General features: G+C 39.5%; 1 protein-coding gene and 1 pseudogene across 4 annotated transcripts; both read left to right on the top strand.

The window, feature by feature from the left end:
- Window positions 1–22,459, top strand: part of LOC139628719 (uncharacterized) — a 212,742-nt pseudogene that overhangs the window by 66,628 nt on the left and 123,655 nt on the right.
- Window positions 8,483–20,701, top strand: LOC139628717 (uncharacterized). Of its 4 annotated transcripts, none has more exons than XM_071490704.1 (12): window positions 8,483–11,122; window positions 12,404–12,435; window positions 12,565–12,654; window positions 12,804–12,944; window positions 13,058–13,230; window positions 13,332–13,485; window positions 13,596–13,691; window positions 13,893–14,228; window positions 14,477–14,535; window positions 14,808–14,941; window positions 15,085–15,212; window positions 15,322–20,701. In XM_071490704.1, the coding sequence occupies exons 6-12, from the start codon at window positions 13,465–13,467 to the stop codon at window positions 15,637–15,639; spliced, it is 1,092 nt and encodes a 363-aa protein (XP_071346805.1). In that variant the 5' UTR covers window positions 8,483–11,122; window positions 12,404–12,435; window positions 12,565–12,654; window positions 12,804–12,944; window positions 13,058–13,230; window positions 13,332–13,464; the 3' UTR covers window positions 15,640–20,701. The 4 variants fall into 4 exon arrangements, with proteins under 4 accessions (XP_071346805.1, XP_071346809.1, XP_071346807.1 ...); XM_071490708.1 differs by having other exon boundaries at window positions 8,484–11,122; window positions 13,332–13,468; XM_071490706.1 differs by lacking the exon at window positions 8,483–11,122 and adding an exon at window positions 11,453–12,304.

The raw sequence follows: 22,459 nt of genomic DNA on the forward strand, positions 1-22,459 counted from the left end.
TCTCTACTCCTTCATCATTTTATTTTCTATTAACTGCATCATCTTTTTGATCCCCCAAATGCTCCTGCACGGTGCTGGAAGTACTATAGCAGGTGAAGAAGGTCACGGTACCACCCACAGAGTGAGAGTGAGAGTGTGTGTGTGAGTGTGTGGGTTGAATAAGTGCAAGGGAGAAGAGAGTGAAAGACAGAGCAATAACAGGGAAGCAGAAAAGCACAACACTGATTGCATGTAATGGAATTTAAGGGCTTTGAATGAAGGTGTCACACATGACAGGTATGTTTTACCAAGGCGACTGGGTGTAACCTGTGTAATGTGAGTCTGTGACAGCTTTTATGGTATATGTTTTCTACTTTCTATTATTAGAAGATTTTCATAATTTAATAGAAGTGACTGGAGAAAGGGTCCAGAAAAATGTAAAAAGTCTGAATGCATGCAGATTTCTGAGGTTGTTAGAAGCTACCAGGTTGGTAACTAATTTCAAAGTCAAAAATTCAATAATTTTTTTTCAGATTGCATTTTTCATTTGACAACATCAAAAGATATTTTTCATTGTTTTTTCATTTCTACTTGTCAACACATTGGTTGATCTTCTGACGTTTCCTGTACCACCATCAAAAAGTGTTAATTAACCACGATACTCAACAGGAGACTGTAACCAAGACATGTTTTCTGCACCCTGTTGTATGCAGAGGGTGGTGTAGTGGCACAGTGGTTAGCTGTCGCCTCACAGGGCCAGGGCCTTTCTGTGTGGAGTTTGCATGTTATGGTTTTTTGTCTCTATATTTCACCCCTGTGATAGACTGGTGACATGTCCAGGGTTTACCTGGCCTCTCGCCCAATGCTACACTTGCCATCTACTTTGTTGTTGTGGTTTGTCACAGGAAACAACTGTTTTTATGAATAAAAATAATGTTTATGAGCTGTACTACACTGACAACTGCTTTAAAATCTTGTTGTCAAATCTGCAACACACACTAGAGAGAGTTTGTTTGGCTAACATGTATTTAAAAGTAGGAACAGCAGCACACAGTTACAGGAGTCACATTCCTTGTACCCAGGAGGACCCTGTAGGAACCCTGACTCTATTTTTGCAGAGTCAGTAGGTGGTCTGCTCACACATTGTGATCCGGTCCAGTGAATTGGACCTGCTTATTGGACTGGTTACCATGGTGATGTACTCCGGGTTAAAGTGAACCAGCTTTGTGGGTTAAGCGAGGTATAAGATGAACTGTGGCTACAATCGAGAGTCATGAGGGCCACAACACAGATAACAATGGCCACTCTGACAGAACTGATTCTTTGAGTGAATAAGATGGAAGTGAACTCCTTGGACTCCTTGGCTTTGAAGAGCTGTGGAAACCAATTGAAATGAAAAGATTAGGCACATCATCTCACTGTGTCATTCTCTGCTCCTCCATTTGAGGACAGTGTTGAGCTGAAGGCTTTCACAGCCAAATCATTTCATCACCACCTCTCCGTCTCCCTCCACTCTGACCTGTGCACACCCAACACCCACACACATGCTGCTGGTGCCGATGTGTCCAGCCTTTGGTCATCAGAGAAGTGCATGTTGATGTGTGTGTGTGTGTGTGTGTGTGTGTGTGTATGTGTGTGTGTGTGTGTGTGTGTGTGTGTGTGTTATCAAAAATCCTCATCTTTGGCCGGCTAACCTCCACAGCCACCGCCCCCTTCCCCCCGACGGCACTGCTACATCACCCTATCCATCACTGTGCTAGAAAACAGGCTGGTCTCTTCCTTTAACAAACCCTCTTTGTGGTCCATAAACACTAGGGTTGTGTCTGTCTAGCAGCTTAATGGGTTTTTTTGTCCTGCATCTGCTACACACACACCCCAACACATAGAGTGTTACATGCATTAGAGTCTGATAGCAGGGATGGAATGGGAAGAGCACACGTAGAGCAGCACAAATAATCCCACATGACAACAGTAGTTGATCACTTGAATTAACATAATAAATTGTAGAACAATATATGAAATCAAAACCACTGCAAAATATTGTATGATTATTATAGTATGATTATAGGATATAATCACTTGTATGGAAATGTTATGGCTGTAGTACGTTGAGTTGTGAGGCGGAGAAAATATTTGAAGCACCTTTTCAGTTTAATACATTCTGATACAGAACTAACATAACAAATATATTTTCAAAATTTATTATCTAACTGAATCGACCCCTCAAACAATTAAAGTAGGAGTTTTAACAAAAACTGAACATTAAAGGAATAGTTTGTCATTTTAGGAAAAGTCATTCACTTTCATTCTGAGAGTAGGAGGAGATCAATGCTGCTGCACAGATCGATGTCTCATGTCTGTAAGTAATGTATTCACTGTACAGAAATCTGTATCAATTTTCTCATCCAGCAAATATGTGTAATTTCCAAATTGTTGGAGTATTCCTTTGATGTTATATTTTGTCGATGCTCCTACTCTTGTGTGCTGACTCAGTTACGTGGTTATTTTTGAACATGACCTTTCTTGTGTTGCTGCTCCAGAGAGCTGCTTCGAATATTTTCGTCACCTCACGTCTTAAGAGGCTGCGGCCGTAGTGTTACTTCCTACAGGCCTTTGTATTTTCATAGCATTCTATTCACTGTATATTGACTATCACATTACTACAAGTTTTAACATAAGATTAAAACAACACTGGGCAGTAAATGGAGGTCAAGATGGGTAATACAGTAAATACAGGAACAACATATCTGTCTTCATTGGTTTTTCTTCCTTTGTTGAATCTGTGTGACGGAAAGACATTCGAGCTCAGCACAAGACAAAGTGTGTACTTTGATAAGTCAGTGTTTCTCATGAAAAATGAGCAAATTAAAGTTACTCTGGGAACCAAACCTACTTCATTTTATTCCTGGTGACTTCTACCCACTGCTTTATCTGCAGAGACTTTAATTAGTGTTTTCACTGGACTGAATCCACTGTGCTGCTCTGGTCCTCCTCACTGGCTGGGGTCAGCGGGCTTCTGCTGCTGTCACTAAATGCCATATTTAGATGCTTCTGTTTGCAGGTTTTGAACTTATTTTCTGCTGGTCCTTTACGTTATTGGGTTTTTCTTTTCATGTCGGCAGCAGTCAGTTAGTGGCAACATCAAGTAAATGATGCTTCCACAGACACCAATGCTGTGAGTAACTTCCCTGGATAAGTGCAGAGTGCAATAGACAATAAAATTTTACCAACTAGAAAATGTTCTACATTTCCATTAATCAACATGATGCCTCTTGTTTTTTGTCTTCCTTGTGTCCTATTTCTCGTTTCATTCCTAACCTTCTCACTTTTTTTTTGTTTCAGGTCAGGAAACAGACAGTTTCCTGGGAGCCTCAGTGTCCAAACTGTCCTTGAAGCTAACATTGTGAGAGCCAGAACAGGATGTGAAGAGGGAGTGATGTCACATGCGGGGCAGGAAGTGGTGAAAATATGAGCAAGGCCAGCTTTTGGTTCACAGGTGTGGTTTCATATTAAATCCATCATCACCATCATGTGCAACCTCAAACAGCCCTCTGTGTCATGGAAGCTCTTCCTGTGGGAACGGCTGATGAGGCATCACATCCTGTTTGTCAGGCTGGCAGGTGATGGGGTGATCATCTCTGTTATGAACAGGCAAATAATATATATATATATATATATATATATATATATATGCCTTGGAGAACCACAAAACATAAAAGAGATAGACAATTTATCCAAAAAAGTACAGTGGAGCAATAAGAGGCGATAAGAGAAGAGAAGAACAGAAGAGATTTTGCTGACTTTTTTCCACCCGTTTTTCAGGGTTGTGTCCAGTTTGAAAAGTCATTGTAGCTTACTGTAGTCTGCTTGTCAACATTGGAAAGCCATCATAATCTTTACATACCCTGGTGTAGTGGAGTCACTGGAGCATCCCAGAATGCATCGGGTGAGACGTGGAAATCAACCAGAAGAAGTTGCAGTGTTAACACATACACAGTTCATGTAGACAGAAAAGCACTATTGTCACAGGGTGTGATATGTTTAATTTGTTCAGAACACATAAAAAACGACTTTGTTCTCCAAATGACCTCTATCATTTAGCCATGTGAATAACGCCTCTTGTCTGTTAGGAACAAAAATGAAAGTACAGTCATGTTGCAATCCTTATTAGAGTAGAAAAAAACAATCAGAAACAGTGTAGCGTACCACACATCCTTTTTGCTAGTCAAATCCTGGCGCATACAATACTTATAATACAACTTAACTGCTGAGAATTCAGTCAGAGATTCGAGTGTGTGATGCAGCTCTGAGCAGAGATGAGGAATGGATCACAGAGGTCACCTGCTCCTCAGCACCTGCAGGCACGGATATGAAAGAGAGAGGTCAGAGGGGGCAGATTGAAGTGTGTGACTCAGAAAATGAAAGACAACTGTTCATTTCTTGTTTTCTGCTGTCAGTTGATGGTGGTTTCTCCCAAGATCAACTTAACATGCCATTTTAGTTTGAATGCCCCGCCCGGAATAGTAGAAGATCTATATAAAGCCCAGAGGCCTGACTCAGGGTTTCCAGAAATATCTGCGACCGTTAGTTGAAACAGCAACCTCAACGGTGTTAAGCTTGGCTTTAATTCAACGCAGGCCATCTACTGGATAAAACTCATCAGAATCTATAAGTTTCATGTGAGGTGGCTGTGACATCACCCAATAACACCTGACCTGCTCTGCTCCTCTCTGCTATTCCCCGTGTGCCGTTGTTGCTGCAAAAGCCTCTCCAGGCTGTGTCCTCAGTTGCTGTAGGGGAGCGTCTTGCTCACAAGTTTGAACTTAACTTTAGACACAGGCCACAAATCTTTAACTCGCATGTCGAGTTAACAGACCGTTACTGAGCACAGCGGACAGATCTACACACACTTTATCTGCTTTCTGAAGCAACTGAAAGTAAATGGCTGTAGTCATTAGTAGTGTGTATTGTAAGCTTTATTGTTGTGAAGAATGGACCAGTGTGCTACTTGTTTTGATGGTGCTTAGTGTGTCACCACAAGTAAAGTCAATGAGCTATCATTTTACCTGTTTGAAGACAAGTGCCAGGCCTGACAAAGACTAGTTTGACATCCCGATTTGTCCAGGTTTGTCCTGGTTTCAAGCTTGGTGTCCTGAGTCCCAGCAAATCTGTGAAATATCAAAATGTCCAAGGTTTTCACCACAATTAAAATAATAATTATAATATTGTACTGGCCATTTGTCTCTATATGTCAGCCTTGTGACAGACTGGTGACCTGTCCAGGGTCTACCCCACCCTTGCCAAATGTCAGCTGGGATTGGCTCCAGCACCCCCACGAGACTGCATTTACAGTTTGTATGAATTTATAATTATCCTTGATAATTATAAATAATTTGCCAATAACCAAACCTGCTCCTGCTCCAGTAGACAACACTCTTCTCTCACATAAAAGAAAAAAACCCTGTTGGTTAAATAATGACAAGTGAAATGAGATTTGAAGATTTGGTGCAACATCGGATGAGACTGCATTAATGCAACTTGTGATTTATTAGTCCAGAAAGAAATTGGTGAACAAAAAAGGTGTTGGTCTCATAAACCATCTGTGCCTTTTAACTCTACCAGTTTCCCTTAAATAATGAATATGAAGAAAGTAAGCTCATAAGGTTTACGGTCCGGCTAAGACCTGAGACCTGTACTAAAGAGCAAGTTCAACATACCCAAGATTTTTTTTTTTGAAGTCCTTCACTTGTAAGTTGCTTTGTATAAAAGCATCTAACAAATAAGTAAATGTAAAAGTTAATGTAAACACAAATACAGCAAAAACAGTGAAAGGAGCCCAAAACAAGAGACAGCATACTGCATGATGTCATATCACACAGGCATTAAGCAGCACAGGTCTACACAGCACTCACCTGCAGTGTATGGCCATACGTTAGTTACACTTAATAACAGAGTTACCAAGCTGAAACACTCAATATATAATTTCTAAGTGACTGAATTATTACACTGTACAGGACTGTTGGAATTTTACAAAAGGAACAAAATTGTTTGCCAAGTTATTAAAAAAGGTAAAAAGAAGTCATAGTCTGTAGCAATTTGAAAAAAATACATTGTACAAACAGAAACTGTAAATTTGAAGAAAGGTGCCACAACAGGCTATGGAGTCCCAGAAAACAGCAGTAGTCTTGTAGTCTAGTCTAGTCAGCATTGTAAGTGATTGGAAATAGAAACTGAAGTGTATTTATTCCTTCTCTGAGCTCTGGATCAGCCTGTCAAAAAGTTCCTGCTGCACCACACTAAAGTAAATGTGTCTTTATGTTTGGTCATCTAAGCAGTGTAAAGAGAGTGGTGATGCTGTTATGATTTTCCCAAAAAACAAGTGATGAATGTTAATGTTAATATTAATGAATCATACTTCCAGCAGAATTATTGTCTTCACCTTGTGAGTCTTTGAGTGTGTGTGTGTGTGTGTGTGTGTGTGTGTATGCCATCTTTTTTTTTTTTAATCTATTTTAAATACTTGGTTAGTCCTTTAATATACAAATTATTTATTTGAATTTGTTACTCAAGGCATTAGATGCCTGGAAAAAGCTGAACTGCATGTGCATGTACTTGAACGTAACACTGTGCAATTGTTGAACCAGCCTATCAGGTGACCGTGTGTCAGGCTGCAGGGGTGGGACTGGGATTGTCCAATGAGGGTGGGATATGCTACTCTATGTCAAGTTGGGACTGTGTTCATAACAATGCAGACTTTCTCCTGTGTCTGTTGTGTCCATCCGCTCTGTTCTGTATTGTTGCTCTTATATGTTCAATTTTATGATGGAAAGTTGCAGCGTGCTGGCTCTATTTGCTCAAGACAAATTTCCTTCTCCTGGGACAATAAAGTTCATCTCATCTCATCATCTCCCATGACAAACTGTACTCCTGCAGTTCTATTGTTGTAGTAGGAGCAATCACACAGGTGGTTTGAATGATTTCACAGGTGTTTTGCTTGTGGACAGGGGTAATGCCAACATGTTGATGGGCATCACGGTGCTTGTGAACCCATCAAACCATGGTCTCTAGTGTCTGAATTCTATTTGCACATTTAAACATTTTAATTTGCAAATATTTACATTTAATATTTCATCTTTGTATTTAACTAAGTTTCTCTGAACAGTGTGTGTGTGTGTGTGTGTGTGTGTTTCCATGGTGTAAAAGAAAAAAAGAAGGATGTGTGTTTGAAGTTCACTGTGTTTGAGTGGTTATGTTCATCTGTGGAGTGGGATACCTGACAGGCTGCTTGTGCATATGTTTTGTATGTGTGTATGTGTGTGTGTGTGTGTGTGTGTGTGTGTGTGTGTGTGTGTGTGTGTGCATCTGTTGTGTCTCCCCTCCTTATATTGTTTCTGTCTGGACAAAATCATCCAGAGAAATTCGTCTGACATCGGGCTTTGCCATGCCTAATTTCTGTTAATCCACAGAGACACGCACACACACAAACTGTCTCTCTTCCTTTATTTCACACACACTGACACACACACACGCACACACACAAATAATGGAATCGTATCAAGGAGCTGCATGCATTGCAAAGAGACAGAGCAGAACAAGTTAATTTGTACAGTGACAAGAAACACTAATTCCTTGTAGCGTTTGTTAATTTCCATCACGGGAGCAGAAGCAGCTCCTCTGTGAATAACAGCTTGGAGCTGTGACAGGCCGTCAGCTGTGTGTGTGCATGTCCCTGTTTTTATTTGTGCGCTTATTGCTGCTGCAGTGGGACTCAGCATTGGAGTTAGAAAGATCATGAATAATGAATAAATACAATGAAAAATACTCAACTACAGCAGATGAGTTTAGAGCTGTGTTTGTGTGTGTGTGTGTGTCACACAATAGTGTCACATATCAAGTGGTGCTTCTATTTAGGCAGAACAATTCAGTTGCCGATGCCAATTTTTAAAAATGAAAAAAAAACAAAACAGAAAAAACAAAAAACCTTCCTGTTGTTTTGTTGACACTGTAAATAGGTTTACAGAATAATTAATGTTTAATGTTTAAAACTTTTGTAAGTGATAAAAATTTCCCTTTTTACATTGGATCCCATTGTAAAAAGGGAAAAATACCACTCAGTATTGTAAATGCCTAATTGTAATATGTATATACATATATATATATATATATATATATATATGTATATACATTTTCTTTTTTTTCTCAGAAGATGTTAATAACGTAGTGTCTAATGCAGTATTAATGATGCCTACCACAGTCTTGTCTCAGTCCTGTACCCAGTCCCATTTGGTTTTTGTTCCGGTTCCTCCTAGATGAGTGATTTTCTGTTGTAAGTTTCATAGCGTAGTGCCTCCAGTTTTCAGTTAGTTGAAGAGGTATACGAGATAAAACATATCTTAAATATGTTTTCACTGTATGGCAGAACATTATTTCTCACTATACAGTAGCCCTGGATTTAGATTTTTGGCTGGACTGCAAGAGTGGGTCCAGCCTTGTAATCTGAAATGTCCCTGACTGACTGACTGACTGACTGACTGATCACATTTCCACCATTGGTCAGCTGAATGCACGTCACTGAGTTGAAGGTTTTATTAGGGGGTGTTTACAGTGTTGCTAACTTAGCATGCTATCGAGACTTTATTTGTCAAATAAGACTGAGTATAAACCTGGTACATGTATGGATGCCAACTGGCGCATATTTTGAATGATGTGCCGGCGGAGAGGCAGCAACTCCTCATAGCTCCTACTTTTTTGCAGTGTATTAGTGAGTTTTTGTCAGTGGCCATCTTTACTCTGCGGTGTTGGCCATTCTATCCCCTGGCTTTTATTTTTGAAATATTTACCTTTATCCCCATGCCACCTGACCAGCTTTCTTCATTCTTCAGTTTAACAAGGAAAATTAAAAAAGGAACTTGCAAACAACAAAATTTGGCCATTTTTCCAATTTAATGTTCTTTTTTGTTTTGCATTGTTTTGCTGTTTTTTCGTTTTTGGGTTAAAACCAAAAAGATGAACATACTTTGACCCTTGTGGCACAGACAGTGTTTTTGTATGCAAACTTAGTGATTAAGGGAGTCTCTCCATTCATTCATGGCCAATTATGGGAGTGGAAATCAGGCCCAATTTCTCAACGAGTGACATTTAGAAAATGGAATCATGTGAACGCATGCTTCTATAATTCAGCATATCTCTTATTTTGTGCACACACATAGTTTTAGTCACAAATCTACACAGTTTAATGCATCTGGCCCAGGGTGTAGAAAACATAGTCGAGTTAGTGAGAATATCAAAGTTGGGACACACAGTGTCTGATGTGATTGAAAGCTGCATTCGGCCCTGTTCAGACCTGATATTAACATGTCATGTCCCCACTTCATATACAAATAAACAGGTATACGGTGTTGATTTTAGCCAATCAGATGGATGGGGTCCGTTATCAATACGCTTCTGTATATGTATGTGTGTGAGTTTGTGAGTGAGAGAGAGGGTGAGAGAGAGCAGTATGAGGGGTTTAGTGAATCAATGCCCTGTGCACAGCTCTACAGCTCTACAGTGAAATAAGGTTTTAGCCATTAGGAATAGTAAAATACTGTATTGTCGGTTCATTGTGAAATTGTGACCGGACTCACTAGACTGTGGCAGATGATGTAGGTAGAGGAGGAGGTGGTCCTTCACTGTGACCAGGACGCATTTGCGTTGACACCACTAAAAGAATGTGGTCACATGTGGCCCAGACCACCCCCTGAATGTAATCTGAGTGATCGGATCTGAAATGCGTCCTGAATGCCTCCTTGTAACCTAGAGCTGTCTACTTGTGATCGGATCACTCAGGAAGGAGTTAATACCAGGTCTGAAAAGGGCCTTAGATGATGGCGGTGAGGGGTCAGCAGGTCATGGATAATAATCCCTCTATGATTGCATTTTGCTTCTGTGATAAAAAGAAGAAATGGTACTCAAGTCTGATGTGTACCGTTTGTGTTGGATTATTGTATTATTCTCTTTCCTGTCCTTTTCTGTTCTCATCATATCTCAGTGGTTTGTCACATCTCCCTGTTCTTCCTGTGCACTTTTCTGACTCACTTTGGCTTTGATCGCTTTAGTTTCCTGCCTGTCTCTGTCTGTCCTTGTTCACTGTTTTCTGTCTTGTTCTGTGTTGTTGTCTGTTGCATTGCCTAGGTTTTTACTTCAAGCCCACACCTCAAACTGCTATAAATATTTCTTTCTGTCCAAGGGCATAAAATCACACATTGTGTCATTGGCCTTTTCTACACAACTGTGCACTGATTCCACACTGAAAGGTCACATGCAAAGAAAACCTTCGAACGTCAAAGCAGCACCCTGTTAACTTGGATAATTTATAAGATTATATCAGCTTTTTAAGTTAAGTTTAATCCTTTTGCTCCAACTTACAAAGTATGTGAGGAAATTATTGGTCACTAGCACTGATATGAAACTGTAAATTTCTGGAAAAAAATTATTTTTAGGAAATGACAACTTAAATCTCTTTAAGTTTCTGTGTTGTATTATTATTTTTGAGGATTGTCATTAATTAATACAGTTTTCTGAATAAGTCATTATGTTCTGAAATTTCTGGATTTTAAAATAAAAGTACTGGTGTGTTCTGGGACTAAAATGTCCCATCCATTGGAATTTATAGACAAATCTAAGAAGGAGAGGATGCCTAGAAGCCTGATGTGAGACACTAGTGATGTGTGATACCACTGATTTCCGATCTGATACCAAGTAATACCCATGCTGGTGTCGCCGATACCGATACAATATTGATACTTTGTACAAAAGCTTAATATGTTCAGAGAAGGGAAATAAAAGGTAGGCTACACAGTAAATTTGCCAGTGTAAAAAATGCAGTGTCAAAGTATTTTAATTCTTATGGAGTTCTTCCAACAATGGACAGAGTAAAACTGAACCAGAAAACTTCCAGTGTTGGTGAAAATAATCAGAGTTAACAGAGGTTTTACTGTGTCAGTGTCATCGACTCTCTCAGAGTTAATTCAACACCGATTAGAACAAGTTACCTTCCAGTGTTAAAAAAAAATACTCTGACAAGCCCCGCCCACCAACTTCCCCGGTCAAACTGAAAACGTGGACTCTGGCATCGCCATCTTCCTCGCATCGAAATACTGTGGTACGTTTTTCTAGATATAACTATTGCTGTTGTTTTTTTTTTCTTAATTCAAGTAGAATCTGTAAAGGGACGTCGTCATTCACCACACTAGTCAATGGGTACGTCTTCAAATACCGAATTTCAATGTCGGCGAGGACGAGCTGTTGTGGTGTGTAATGTGTCATGCTTGCACATTTATTTCAGTAAAATGACGATAAAAATTCGGTGAGGCAGTTGTATTTACTATTTATTTTTAGCCGGAGCAAATCGCTCTAGCCTCAGCTCACTATTTGGTCGAGCATACCGGGACATGTCACGGACATGCGGACATGCTCGTGGACCCGCTGCACCGAGTTGACCCCCGTTAACGTGAACCGAGCCGCGGCTTCAAGAGGCTCAGTCAGCTGCTGCAGCTGCTGTTAGCTGTTAGCCGTTAGCTGTTAGGCGTTAGCTGTTAACCAGAGCAGCTGGCTGGTTTCAGCTGCTGCAGCTGCTGTTAGCTGTTAGCCGTTAGCTGTTAACCAGAGCAGCTGGCTGGTTTCAGCTGCTGCAGCTGCTGTTAGCTGTTAGCCGTTAGCTGTTAACCAGAGCAGCTGGCTGGTTTCAGCTGCTGCAGCTGCTGTTAGCCGTTAGCTGTTAGGCGTTAGCTGTTAACCAGAGCAGCTGGCTGGTTTCAGCTGCTGCAGCTGCTGTTAGCTGTTAGCCGTTAGCTGTTAACCAGAGCAGCTGGCTGGTTTCAGCTGCTGCAGCTGCTGTTAGCTGTTAGCCGTTAGCTGTTAGGCGTTAGCTGTTAACCAGAGCAGCTGGCTGGTTTCAGCTGCTGCAGCTGCTGTTAGCTGTTAGCCGTTAGCTGTTAGCTGTTAACCAGAGCAGCTGGCTGGTTTCAGCTGCTGCAGCTGCTGTTAGCTGTTAGCTGTTAGCCGTTAGCTGTTAGCTGTTAACCAGAGCAGCTGGCTGGTTTCAGCTGCTGCAGCTGCTGTTAGCTGTTAGCCGTTAGCTGTTAGCTGTTAACCAGAGCAGCTGGCTGGTTTCAGCTGCTGCAGCTGCTGTTAGCTGTTAGCCGTTAGCTGTTAGCTGTTAACCAGAGCAGCTGGCTGGTTTCAGCTGCTGCAGCTGCTTTCGCTCGGTTCTGTTCAGACACGTGTGTTTTCACTCTGGTCCAAACAGTAACGAGTGACATGTTTCCATGACGACACGTTTACAGTTAGGCTCTGTTACAAATACATTTTTCATGGGTTTTAATTTGCTCTGAGAATATTAGGTTTACTTAATAGGCATATTTTCTTTTCTTATTTCTTCCAGATTGTTCTGTAATGTAGTGTGGTGCTCTGGTGGTAAGTATTAAGTTTATGAAAATTGCATTGTGTTTGTGATTTTTAAAGCCAAAATAGGCAATTTTCAGGTTCTTAGCTTGTACTGGTGTTGTGGATCATAATGTTGATTTCAGTTTGCTGTCTTTGCAGATACCATCATGTTGATCAAAACCAGAATCTACAATACACAGAAATATGTCAAGATAAAAGAGCCAAGCCTTGAGGAATTCTTAAATTCTGGTAAGTCGTACCCAGAATGACACTGTCAGTTACACGCTGTTGGTAAAACTAAAGGAACTAAGTGTGTTTTGGCAATCTTTTTGGTTAAGCAAAACATTTGTACTGATTGAAATCTTGATTTTATTTTTATTTTATTTTTTTTGTCATAGCTTTCTTGAAGTTGTCAGTGCCGCCAGTCAATGAAGGTGTCAAGGTTTTTGATGAAACAGGAACTGAGGTGGATGCAGAGGTCTTCTCTGAGATAGCGCAGCAGCCCAACACCGGCATACTAACCATCAAGTTTGAGGACGGTATAGTTGCTCACTATAATCCATGGAGTGTGATGATGAACTCAACTTTTTTATTATTACAAAATAAAACAAATATGTATTAATCTGTCCTGTCTCTTTTTCCTGAACTACAGATTTCAAGGAAACTTTGTCCAGCAGTTCCCAGGAAGCAAATTCCAGTGCACTGTCTGCTGGTAGTAGTGATGACACAGTCATCCTCGAAATCCTGCAACTCAGATGACACAATCATACTGGAGGAGAGTGACAGTCCAGAAAGCGACAGAGGCCAGATGAAGAGGCCAAACGTGTAAGTTGGTGTAGGAAATTCATTACTCTGGAAGTTACCATGTTTTGTTAGATTTTTAGGTGTATGTATTGTCATTTGTGAAAGGCTTGTCCACTTCACAGGTGGTTGAATTGGCGCTAACAAGGAGACCTGGGGGCGACCGTGTCATCAAAGAGTACCACCGCACTAAAAGTCTGACCGACTCCTCACGCCGACAAATGGTCAACATACTTGTGGCTGATGTGACTGAAGCGCATGGGTAATTTGGTTGTCTCAGTAAGAACTTTTTTGTGCTGATAACATTTATTATGATGTTATTGTTATTGGCTTTGCTGTGAAATCATTGGAAGTATGTCATTTAACAGTCTTGAGTTTACTCTTGTCAGGACGGCCCCGCCACGGAATGTGAGAGAGAGATGTACGCTCAAGGCATAGCTGATCTCTTCCCGTACTTGATGGATCCCTACTCTAAAAATGGATATGTAAGCCTTTTAAAGGGTTTGCAGACTGAGAGCAAATTATTGTGTGCGTGTGCTAGTAAAATAGTTTAGAGACCTGATTTTAAAAATGAAAATGGTGCATTTATATTTCCACACCAATGATCCAGTTTTACATTAATTTAACTTCCTAATTTCAACAATCTTGCTGTTGTTGAAACTAATCAACTTTTTGTATTTTTGAAGGAACATTTCTATGATGGTGAAAGTGTCAGTGGCTATCTGGCATGGCGGCTTAAAACTATACAGAGGAGAAGTGCTTCATCAGAAAGCAGAGGATCATCACGTCAGCTGAGTGGAGGACCAGCAGCCAGAAGAGAGGCTTCCTTTAGTCCTGAGATGACCTTAAGTGAAGAGCAGTGCAAGGAGGCCATGGCCTTAATGAGATACTGTACTGACGAGGCTACTATCAAGCAGAAGATGAAAATGACATTTCAACATCGTCGCAGTATGGTCCTCGATGGAGAGAAATCCTCAGATGTCTTGACTGAATTTCCCCGCTTCAAAGATGTCAAAGACCTGGTAATTGAATTTTTTGTATTAAAACATGTAATTGTCCTTTCAGTATGAATTACTGTTAACAGCAACATTTCTCTCTCTCTCTCTCAGTCTCTTGAATTGAATAAATATACTTTCAAACTGTTTGCACATCCATACATTTAGGTGTATGTATACATACTGTATCTGCTCAACTGCTAAATATAAAATGTAATATTTTTCCAGTCAGTCCCAATTAAACAAGCTTTTGGTATTTCATTTTTCTGTTGCAGATTGAGCAAGACTTCATCCTGCAGTTTGGAGAAGGTGTAGCTGCGAGATTTATGGAAAGGTTAGTCACAACCGTGGTGGTTTCAGCTGAGGGTTTATGATGAGGTCTTCCAAATGGCCAGTATTTTCATTCTGTGTCACATCTACACTTACCTTACGGTGGGGAATTATGGGATTTGGCATTGCCATGTTAGTATGCCAATGGCAAAATGGCTCCTTGATATTTGTGGCACTCAGTTTTTATTATTATAAATTAACATGGATCTTCTCTGTTTCTCACTATCTGTGGGTGTTTGAATTTCTTGATCATAAATAACTTTTTTCACTATCTAGGTGGCCAACAGCATTCAAGCAAAAGGTCATTCAGCAGTGTAAGGCTCTCCCTTCTACAAGTGGCCTTGAAGATCTTATCCATTGTGCTGAAGCTACACCGGATGAAGAGGAAATTGATGACACTCTTGCCCTTGGTAGTGTGGTTTATTTTTTTTTTTTTTAGGGGGTTGATTTCTTTTCCTGCTTTATTTCCTCATCTTTTTTTGGTACAGCTGTTCAAAATAATGATGTTTTTAAATTACTGCCTGAAACATTTTGCTGTTATTTCCAAATCCAGGCTGGGACAGTGATCTTTCATCCATTATCCTCCTCCTCCACCTGATACCTCCTTCAGCCCAAGGCCGGAGAAGACCAGGCAAGGTTTCTGCAGCCCAAGCTGAGAAACATCTTGTCGTGTTCAAGAAGGTTTGTGTTGTTGCTTATGAGGATTATCTTTACAGATGACAATAAGAGATTGGGACTGTTTTAATCTGTGATTTTCAACTTTTAATTTTGACTTATTCTTTATCCTCAGAGTGGAACAAGTATTCAAGAACATGTTGATGCCATCAAATGCACCACTCAACCGTATCTTCTTGCTGTTGGGATGAAGAGGAGCACCATCCATGAGTTCTTCATTATTCTGGACAAGCAGGTCATACCGTGCAAGTCAACCAGTACCCTAGGAGCTTTTGACGAACACTTTAAAGCACACTTTGTATTTGGTACCATGTACAACCAGATGCTCCACAACATGTACACCTTCATTCAGACAACCATTTACAACATAGACATTGGTCAAGTCCAGGAGAGCCCACGTGTTGCTGAGGTTAGGGCCAGGCTGCTTCACTAGTTAATAGGTGACTCAGGGTCGGCAACATATTTGTCACTTTTCACTAAAAGCTCTTGTATCTGTTTTTTGAGGGATTTTCCCATGTCACTCAGTCTTAATCGATATCATGGGCCTGATTTGTTTTGTTTGCCACTCTCATTTTGTGGGAACCAATGACCTTGTGAGGCATTTGAGGTTGATTCATGGTTTATATCCAGGCAAATCACTTCGCCTAAAATGTGCTCAGGGAGGATGTTGTCGTGTTCTTAGTACCTTTTCAGGTTTCAGGAAACATTTAAACTCTAAACATGCTGAGAACATTGAGAGTGAAGCTGAAACTGATAACATTGTAGACACTTATGATGCTGCAGATGATACTCGGCCACAACATTTTGAAGGAGCGGCCAGTAGCTCTAATGTCCTGCCAGCTACCAACATCAGTACTCGTGATATGTGTGCATCTGCTATTGCGCAGCTTCAAGTTGTTGGTGTAGGCCAGTCCACTTTAAACAATTTTGTATCATCCATGGAAGAAGTTATAATGGAGGTACAGAGTCAAACTAAAGATGCAGCTTTGAAATGTTTATCTTCTCAGGATACAGATGTGAAAGCTAAAATTGAACAAACTTTTAAAACACTTGAAAACCCTTTCACTGCATTGAACACAGAATCAAAACGTAATGCATATTTTGAACAAAAATGGAAAACTGTTGAACCTGTTGAAAAAATACTTGGTGTCAGATTTGAAAATAGAAGAAACAGAAGCACTGGAACTTATGATCAAGTAGTTGTAACTGACAAATTTGCCTATGTTCCAATTCTAGAAACATTACAATCTATTCTCAGAAATCCAAACCTCAGTGATATGTTTATGTCCAGCCACACTCCCAAGGACAGTGTGTATTTTGACATAAATGATGGGTTGCATGTGAAGAGACATCCTCTTTTTTCTCAAAAAAAGAATGCATTTCAAATTCAGCTATTTTTTGATGAGTTCAAGACTGCTAATCCATTAGGCTCCAAAAAGGGTATAGATAAATTGGGGGGTATATATTTTACACTGAGAAATTTTCCGCCAAAGTTAAATTCATGTTTAATCAACATACATTTGTGTGCACTTTTTCATGCCCAGGACATTGAAACTTATGGTTTTGACACTATCCTTGAGCCAATCATAAATGACTTGAAAGTGCTTGAAACTGATGGGATCAAAGTTCCCTTGTTCAAAGATGCAGTTTATGGCAGTATTGTGCAGGTTACCGGCGATAATCTTGGTATACATGGACTGTTTGGGTTTGTGGAATCGTTCAGTGCCCGGAATTGCTGTCGTTTTTGTATCATTGAGAAGAGTGAATTTCAAACTGTGTTCTGTGAAGATGACCAAAGCGTGATATTACGGACTAAAGACATGCATGCCCAACATTATCATACTGTACAAACAAATCCACAGCGTTCATGTTTGTTAAACACTCTGCAATATTTCAACACAGCTGATAATTTTTCCGTAGACATTATGCATGACATTTTAGAGGGTGTTGCACAGTTAGAAGTGAAACTCGTATTGGAGTATTTCCAGGAAAACTTCTTAACAGCTGAAGAACTGGCCAGTAGAATAGAGTCATTCAACTATGGATACACTGAGAGGAGAAATCACCCCCCTGCAGTCAAGTTACTTGATGGAAGCAACGATTTGGGCCTGAACGCCATTCAGTCCTGGTGTTTACTGCGAAACATGCCGTTGATATTTGGTGATCTAGTGCAGAGAGACAATGAGTACTGGCATCTGTTAATGTTGTTGCTGCAGATAGTAAATATTGTGTTTTCTCCCATCCTAACAACTGGTATGACCATCTTTCTGAAGCACATCCTTATTGACCATCATCAGCTTTTTAAACGCCTGTTTCCTACAAGAAATCTCCTGCCTAAGCATAATTTCATGATTCATTATCCTCGATGTATAAGAAATATAGGACCACTCCTGCACATGTGGTGTATGCGTTATGAGGCAAAGCATAACTTTTTCAAAACTCAACTCAAAAGTTTCAAAAATATCACAAAGACGTTGGCCAGAAAACACCAGAAATACATGGCCTTGCATTGGGAATCTTTCAGCCAGAGCAGAGTAACTATTGGTCCAGGAAAGATGTTGCAGATTACAGATTTGCAAGAAGGTCCTGAAATTGCTGCCAAACTAAATGTAGACACATGTGCCAATGTTCTTTTGGTGAAATGGGTAAAGCATTATGGTTCTGAATATCGCCCTGGTTTGGTAGTGTGTCTTGAGATTAATGAGGAGTTGCCAGTATTTTGTAAGATCAGCACTATTGTAGTGAAAGATGAGCAAGTTGTACTTATTGGCTCCAGTGTGGAAACTATTTGTTTTGACAAACATTTCCATGCATTTAAAGTTTTGTACAAGCCATCCCAGGCACCTAAGGTGTTCAGTGTTCAAGAGTTGCTCTATTTTAAACCAATGGATGTCCAAATGGCATATGGTTCAACAGATGTTTCCCTGTTTGTAGTACCATATTGCCATATGATGCAGCCTTAACCAGAGTTTTTGGTTTTGACTGTGTATTCCCTCTCACTGAAAATCATTGACTCATCATTGTTTCCTGAGGGTGGATTATTTTATTAAAGCAAAAGTTATTTATTGTTATTCAACCTTAGATACATTTCTGTCATCTAGCACCATACTGATAGATTCCAACCAAGATCTTTGCCACTAACAATGAAGGGTAGTTTTTGTAAAGGAGAGTTTTGCAGACCTCCATTTTGTCTGTATTTGTTGTGAAAAACACCTGTACACATACACTGTACTCACATATTTCATTCAGTGACCTATTTGGAAGATTTTGGTTTGACTTGGTTGAACACTGCTGAAATTATTCAGTGTGTAGCGTTATAAATGCACTTTAAAGACAATTTCACGGCTGTGACAAATGTTAATACAGTACAATGCAGTGCAACATGTACCAAGGGATTTTCTCCAGCGTTCAACTGAAAATATGTTTTTATAATGGAGACTGTGATAAGATTTGAACTTTTACATGTTATTTTATGTTTACTTTTAATGCCAATATTTCATGTTTACTTGGAATAAATATGTATTAAGATATGGATACAATTGTGTGTTTGTGTGTTTTTTCCCCCTGCAGATATTAAGTTTTGTGTCATATCACTGGGACTGCAAGATCATATGTAACACTGGTAGGAGTTGGTTAAAAATCAACACTCTTTGGAGTCATTTCATAATCAACATAGTGTAAAGTAGGTTTAACACTGGAAAAGTTATTCCTTAACACTTAACTCTTTAGTGTTACATGTGAATAACACTATGGGTGTTACTTCTTACATAGTGTAAAACTTGATTGACACTCATTAGTGTAGTGTAGGGTAAAATATTAACTCTTACCAGAGTAAAATTGACTCCGGAAATTTAACTCTGTGTTCAGTGTACATTTAACACTCTGTAGATAGGGACCATATGTTCACTGTGGTAGTGTTAAAATTAACTCTTTAAGTGTTATATTTACACTGGCGATTTTACTGTGTATAAACCTTTCAAACAAGACACTCTGAGTTGAATTTGAAAGTTGCAGCTTTATATACCTATTTGTAGCATATATTTATTTCATTAGTTACTTCATAACCATGTTCATTTATTTAGCTGGCATATTTCTATCAATTTAATTCAACTTCGTGGTTTTAAGAATGAGGGGAACTCCCATTGTTCGCACATCAACACACAAACTGAAGCCTAGACAGACGTCAATCACTTTCCCACAGTCATTGACAGTGATCACACTGATCGCTACATAGCTACACTCTCTCTGTCTGTACCTGGATAATGCCTGTCACTGCCAAAGGACTCGGTCAGTGAAGTCTGTCTGGTCCTTGCAGCACCTCTGTTCTCCTCTTCTTCAGACCGCTACTGCACAACCTCATCATAGTGTGTCCTGTGATTAGATCTAAGGTGTTTGACGAGGTTTGTGGTGTTGCCACAGCACCTCACAGTCTTCCCACACACACTGCGTTGTTATTCCACACACGACTTTGTTTGCGTCAATCTGTTCAGTGGCTCATGTATTTATAGAGCCGTAGTTCATATGACTATGACAGGTGGATGGAGAAACAGTTCCTATCAAAGAGGTTTTATTTAGACCCAATTATTGAGTTAAGGTATTGATCTTTTAATGTGAGAATCGATCCTTGAGCAGAAACCTTTTGAATCGGATGTATCGATATCAGGGCCATCAGCATTAACACTTTAATCACCATGATATTAAGGACAGAGCATAATGCGTTACTTTTTAAATTTTGTTAATCGCGTGCCGCCTAAGATTCTTTATTTTACACTGTCACTGGTGCTGTTATCAGAGATTCTAGAGCGCTACATTCTAGAAAGAGAGAAGAGAGAACAGTTCTGAAATGCAAAATGATGTGATAAAACATGCCATTAATTACGATTAACTATTGAGATTCAACGATAAATTGCAATTAAGAAAAAATGAATCGTTTGACAGCCCTAATCAATAATTCCGTATCGATCTGCACACCAGTAATGCACAGTTCATTGACATTTTCATCAGGATTTTCAGCACTTAGCACATCTAGCACATCTACATGGAACGCAGCATTTTCGTTGTCGGGTAGTCTATGACTTACAGGCTGGCAACAGCCTTGGCAATACATTAACTGATTGACGCACATACAGAATAATCAGTGTTGAATGCTGCATGCTGCAATGTTTGTTTTATACTGGGTTGGGTACTAATGACAGACAGACCACGATGAACATCTGTGTGAGAGCCGAAAACAAGTATAATTATAATTATTTAAATTGTGGTGAAAACTGGGACAATTGGTAGAGAATGTAGTGAACTGGGACATTTTAGTGTTTTACAGATATTCATGGCGACTTAGGACTTCTAGCCTGAAACCAGGACAATCCCAGACAAACCAAGATGACTCGTCATGGTGACGAGTCATCTTGGTTTGTGGTTGCCTGGTGTCATATCATTGCATTTATTTATTTATTTACTTATTTATTTATTTAGCCAGGGACAGCACACATTTAAACATTAACCTTGTATAAACAAGGAGAGATGCATTGTACCAAGTTATAGCAAAAAAATTGCTAATTTCCATCTGTTTTTCCGCAGGCAAAGATTAGAATGCATTATCAGATTAGGAAAAACAGAACCACACTACTTCACAACATCACCGAACGCCTTCTTTTGTTATTTTTTTTCTTCTGCTAGTAGCAGAAGTTTCATACTGTGTTTTTAAACCGCAATCTTTTTCATCTCAATTTTGCTGAGATATTGGGATGCAGCAAGCCCCCCCTGCCTAGCACAGGGAAACCACGAGGACACACCACTTCAATCTACAATAGATAAATAAATAGAAAGCAATTGATCTCTCTCTCTCTCTCACTCTCTCTCTCTCTCTCTGTCCCTGCAGTCAGCAAATAATAATCCAGCCAGATCATCCAAAGAAGACAGTGTTTCCTTCAATAGATTAAAATGTCACCGTTCTAAATGAATTGGTCTATGTATTGATCATAGCAGGCCTGAATCACATGATTTGAGCAATATACCTGGATGTGCAGCTTGTAATAAATACAAAGTAACTGTCGCGGGTATAAAATAATCTATCTCGCCACTGAAAATATTAAAAAGATTTTAAAAGTGTCACAATCAACCTAGTCCCCCCCTCCACTGCAGCATATCAGTCATTTCTGTTTAAACTAATAAACTAAAGTTTGAAACGTCAAAGGATGAAAAACAATATTCACTTCTGTAATTACAAGAGCCACCCAAAATTGAAATCCTCGCACAAAGCCTTGTTCCTGATGAGTTCTGTTTCTCCCTCCCTCTTATGTTTAGTTATTCCTCTACCTCCCTTAGCAGTGATGATACATGTCATGAAAGTAATTAATTTGTCGTAATGGAGGCAAGGCTCAGTGTTTTGGAAGCGGTCCTCCGCTACCCTGCAGTTCCCAGTGTTTTCCGTGTGCCTTTTAACTGTTTTCTCCTGTCACTTTATTTCGGCCGCTGGGGATTTTAGGGGTGAGAAAGACCACATGGATATTAAAATCATCTCTGAATTAAATGAATTTATTTTAAAAGAGTGGTTTGTGTTTACATTTTTCATTCTGGCATCTTATACATTGTTTTTCCCATTCCAGAGACCTTGAAGCAGGAATTGGGGTTAGCCAGGTAACTTCAGGTTTAACTCTGGATTTTCATGCTAATGACAATGGTTCACCTCTTCCTGGGACAAATCACCATGGTAACTTATGCTGAACACCTGACCTGCTCTGCCGCATGTTAACTTCAGAGGATCAGATCAAAAATTACATAATACTTCATCAAACAAGTGAGTCTGTCATTTCTAACCCGATTCCAATTCCAAAACAATTTAAAATCTAAACCAACACTTAACCAATGCACCCCTCTAACAATCAAACAACCCCCTTCAACTTCAGCTGTTTCACAAAACGAAATAGTAATAATAACAGAAAGAGCAATACTAAGATGGTAAATAGCCATATATATATATATATATATATATATATATATATATATATATATATATATATATAATTTATATATATATAAATATATATAATTTATATATATAAACAAAAAAAAAACAGGAATGGTGGTCAGATTTTTTTCCTCCTTTCTATTGACATCAGGTACTTTTCCGCTGGCACCCAAATTTCATCATTTTCTGCCTCATTATTTTGCGGTCTAAAAGCTGCCTTTTCCAACTTAATCATTTCTATTGCTTCAGTGATCCATTCTGTTAGTCTGTTTGAAGCAATCCTGTT

Source organism: Trachinotus anak, unplaced genomic scaffold (assembly GCF_046630095.1).
Source record: "Trachinotus anak isolate AG129_WGS33_773 ecotype Australia unplaced genomic scaffold, CSIRO_AGI_Tana_v1 ptg000012l, whole genome shotgun sequence".
Classification (NCBI taxonomy): domain Eukaryota; kingdom Metazoa; phylum Chordata; class Actinopteri; order Carangiformes; family Carangidae; genus Trachinotus; species Trachinotus anak.

Bases quoted from the DNA above. Each gene is read 5' to 3' on its own strand.
- LOC139628717 (XM_071490704.1), top strand. From the start codon at position 13,465: ATGGGTAATTTGGTTGTCTCA. The intron at 13,486-13,595 runs GTAAGAACTTTT...TACTCTTGTCAG, and splicing joins TGGGTAATTTGGTTGTCTCA to GACGGCCCCGCCACGGAATG. The intron at 14,942-15,084 runs GTAGTGTGGTTT...TTCCAAATCCAG, and splicing joins TGATGACACTCTTGCCCTTG to GCTGGGACAGTGATCTTTCA.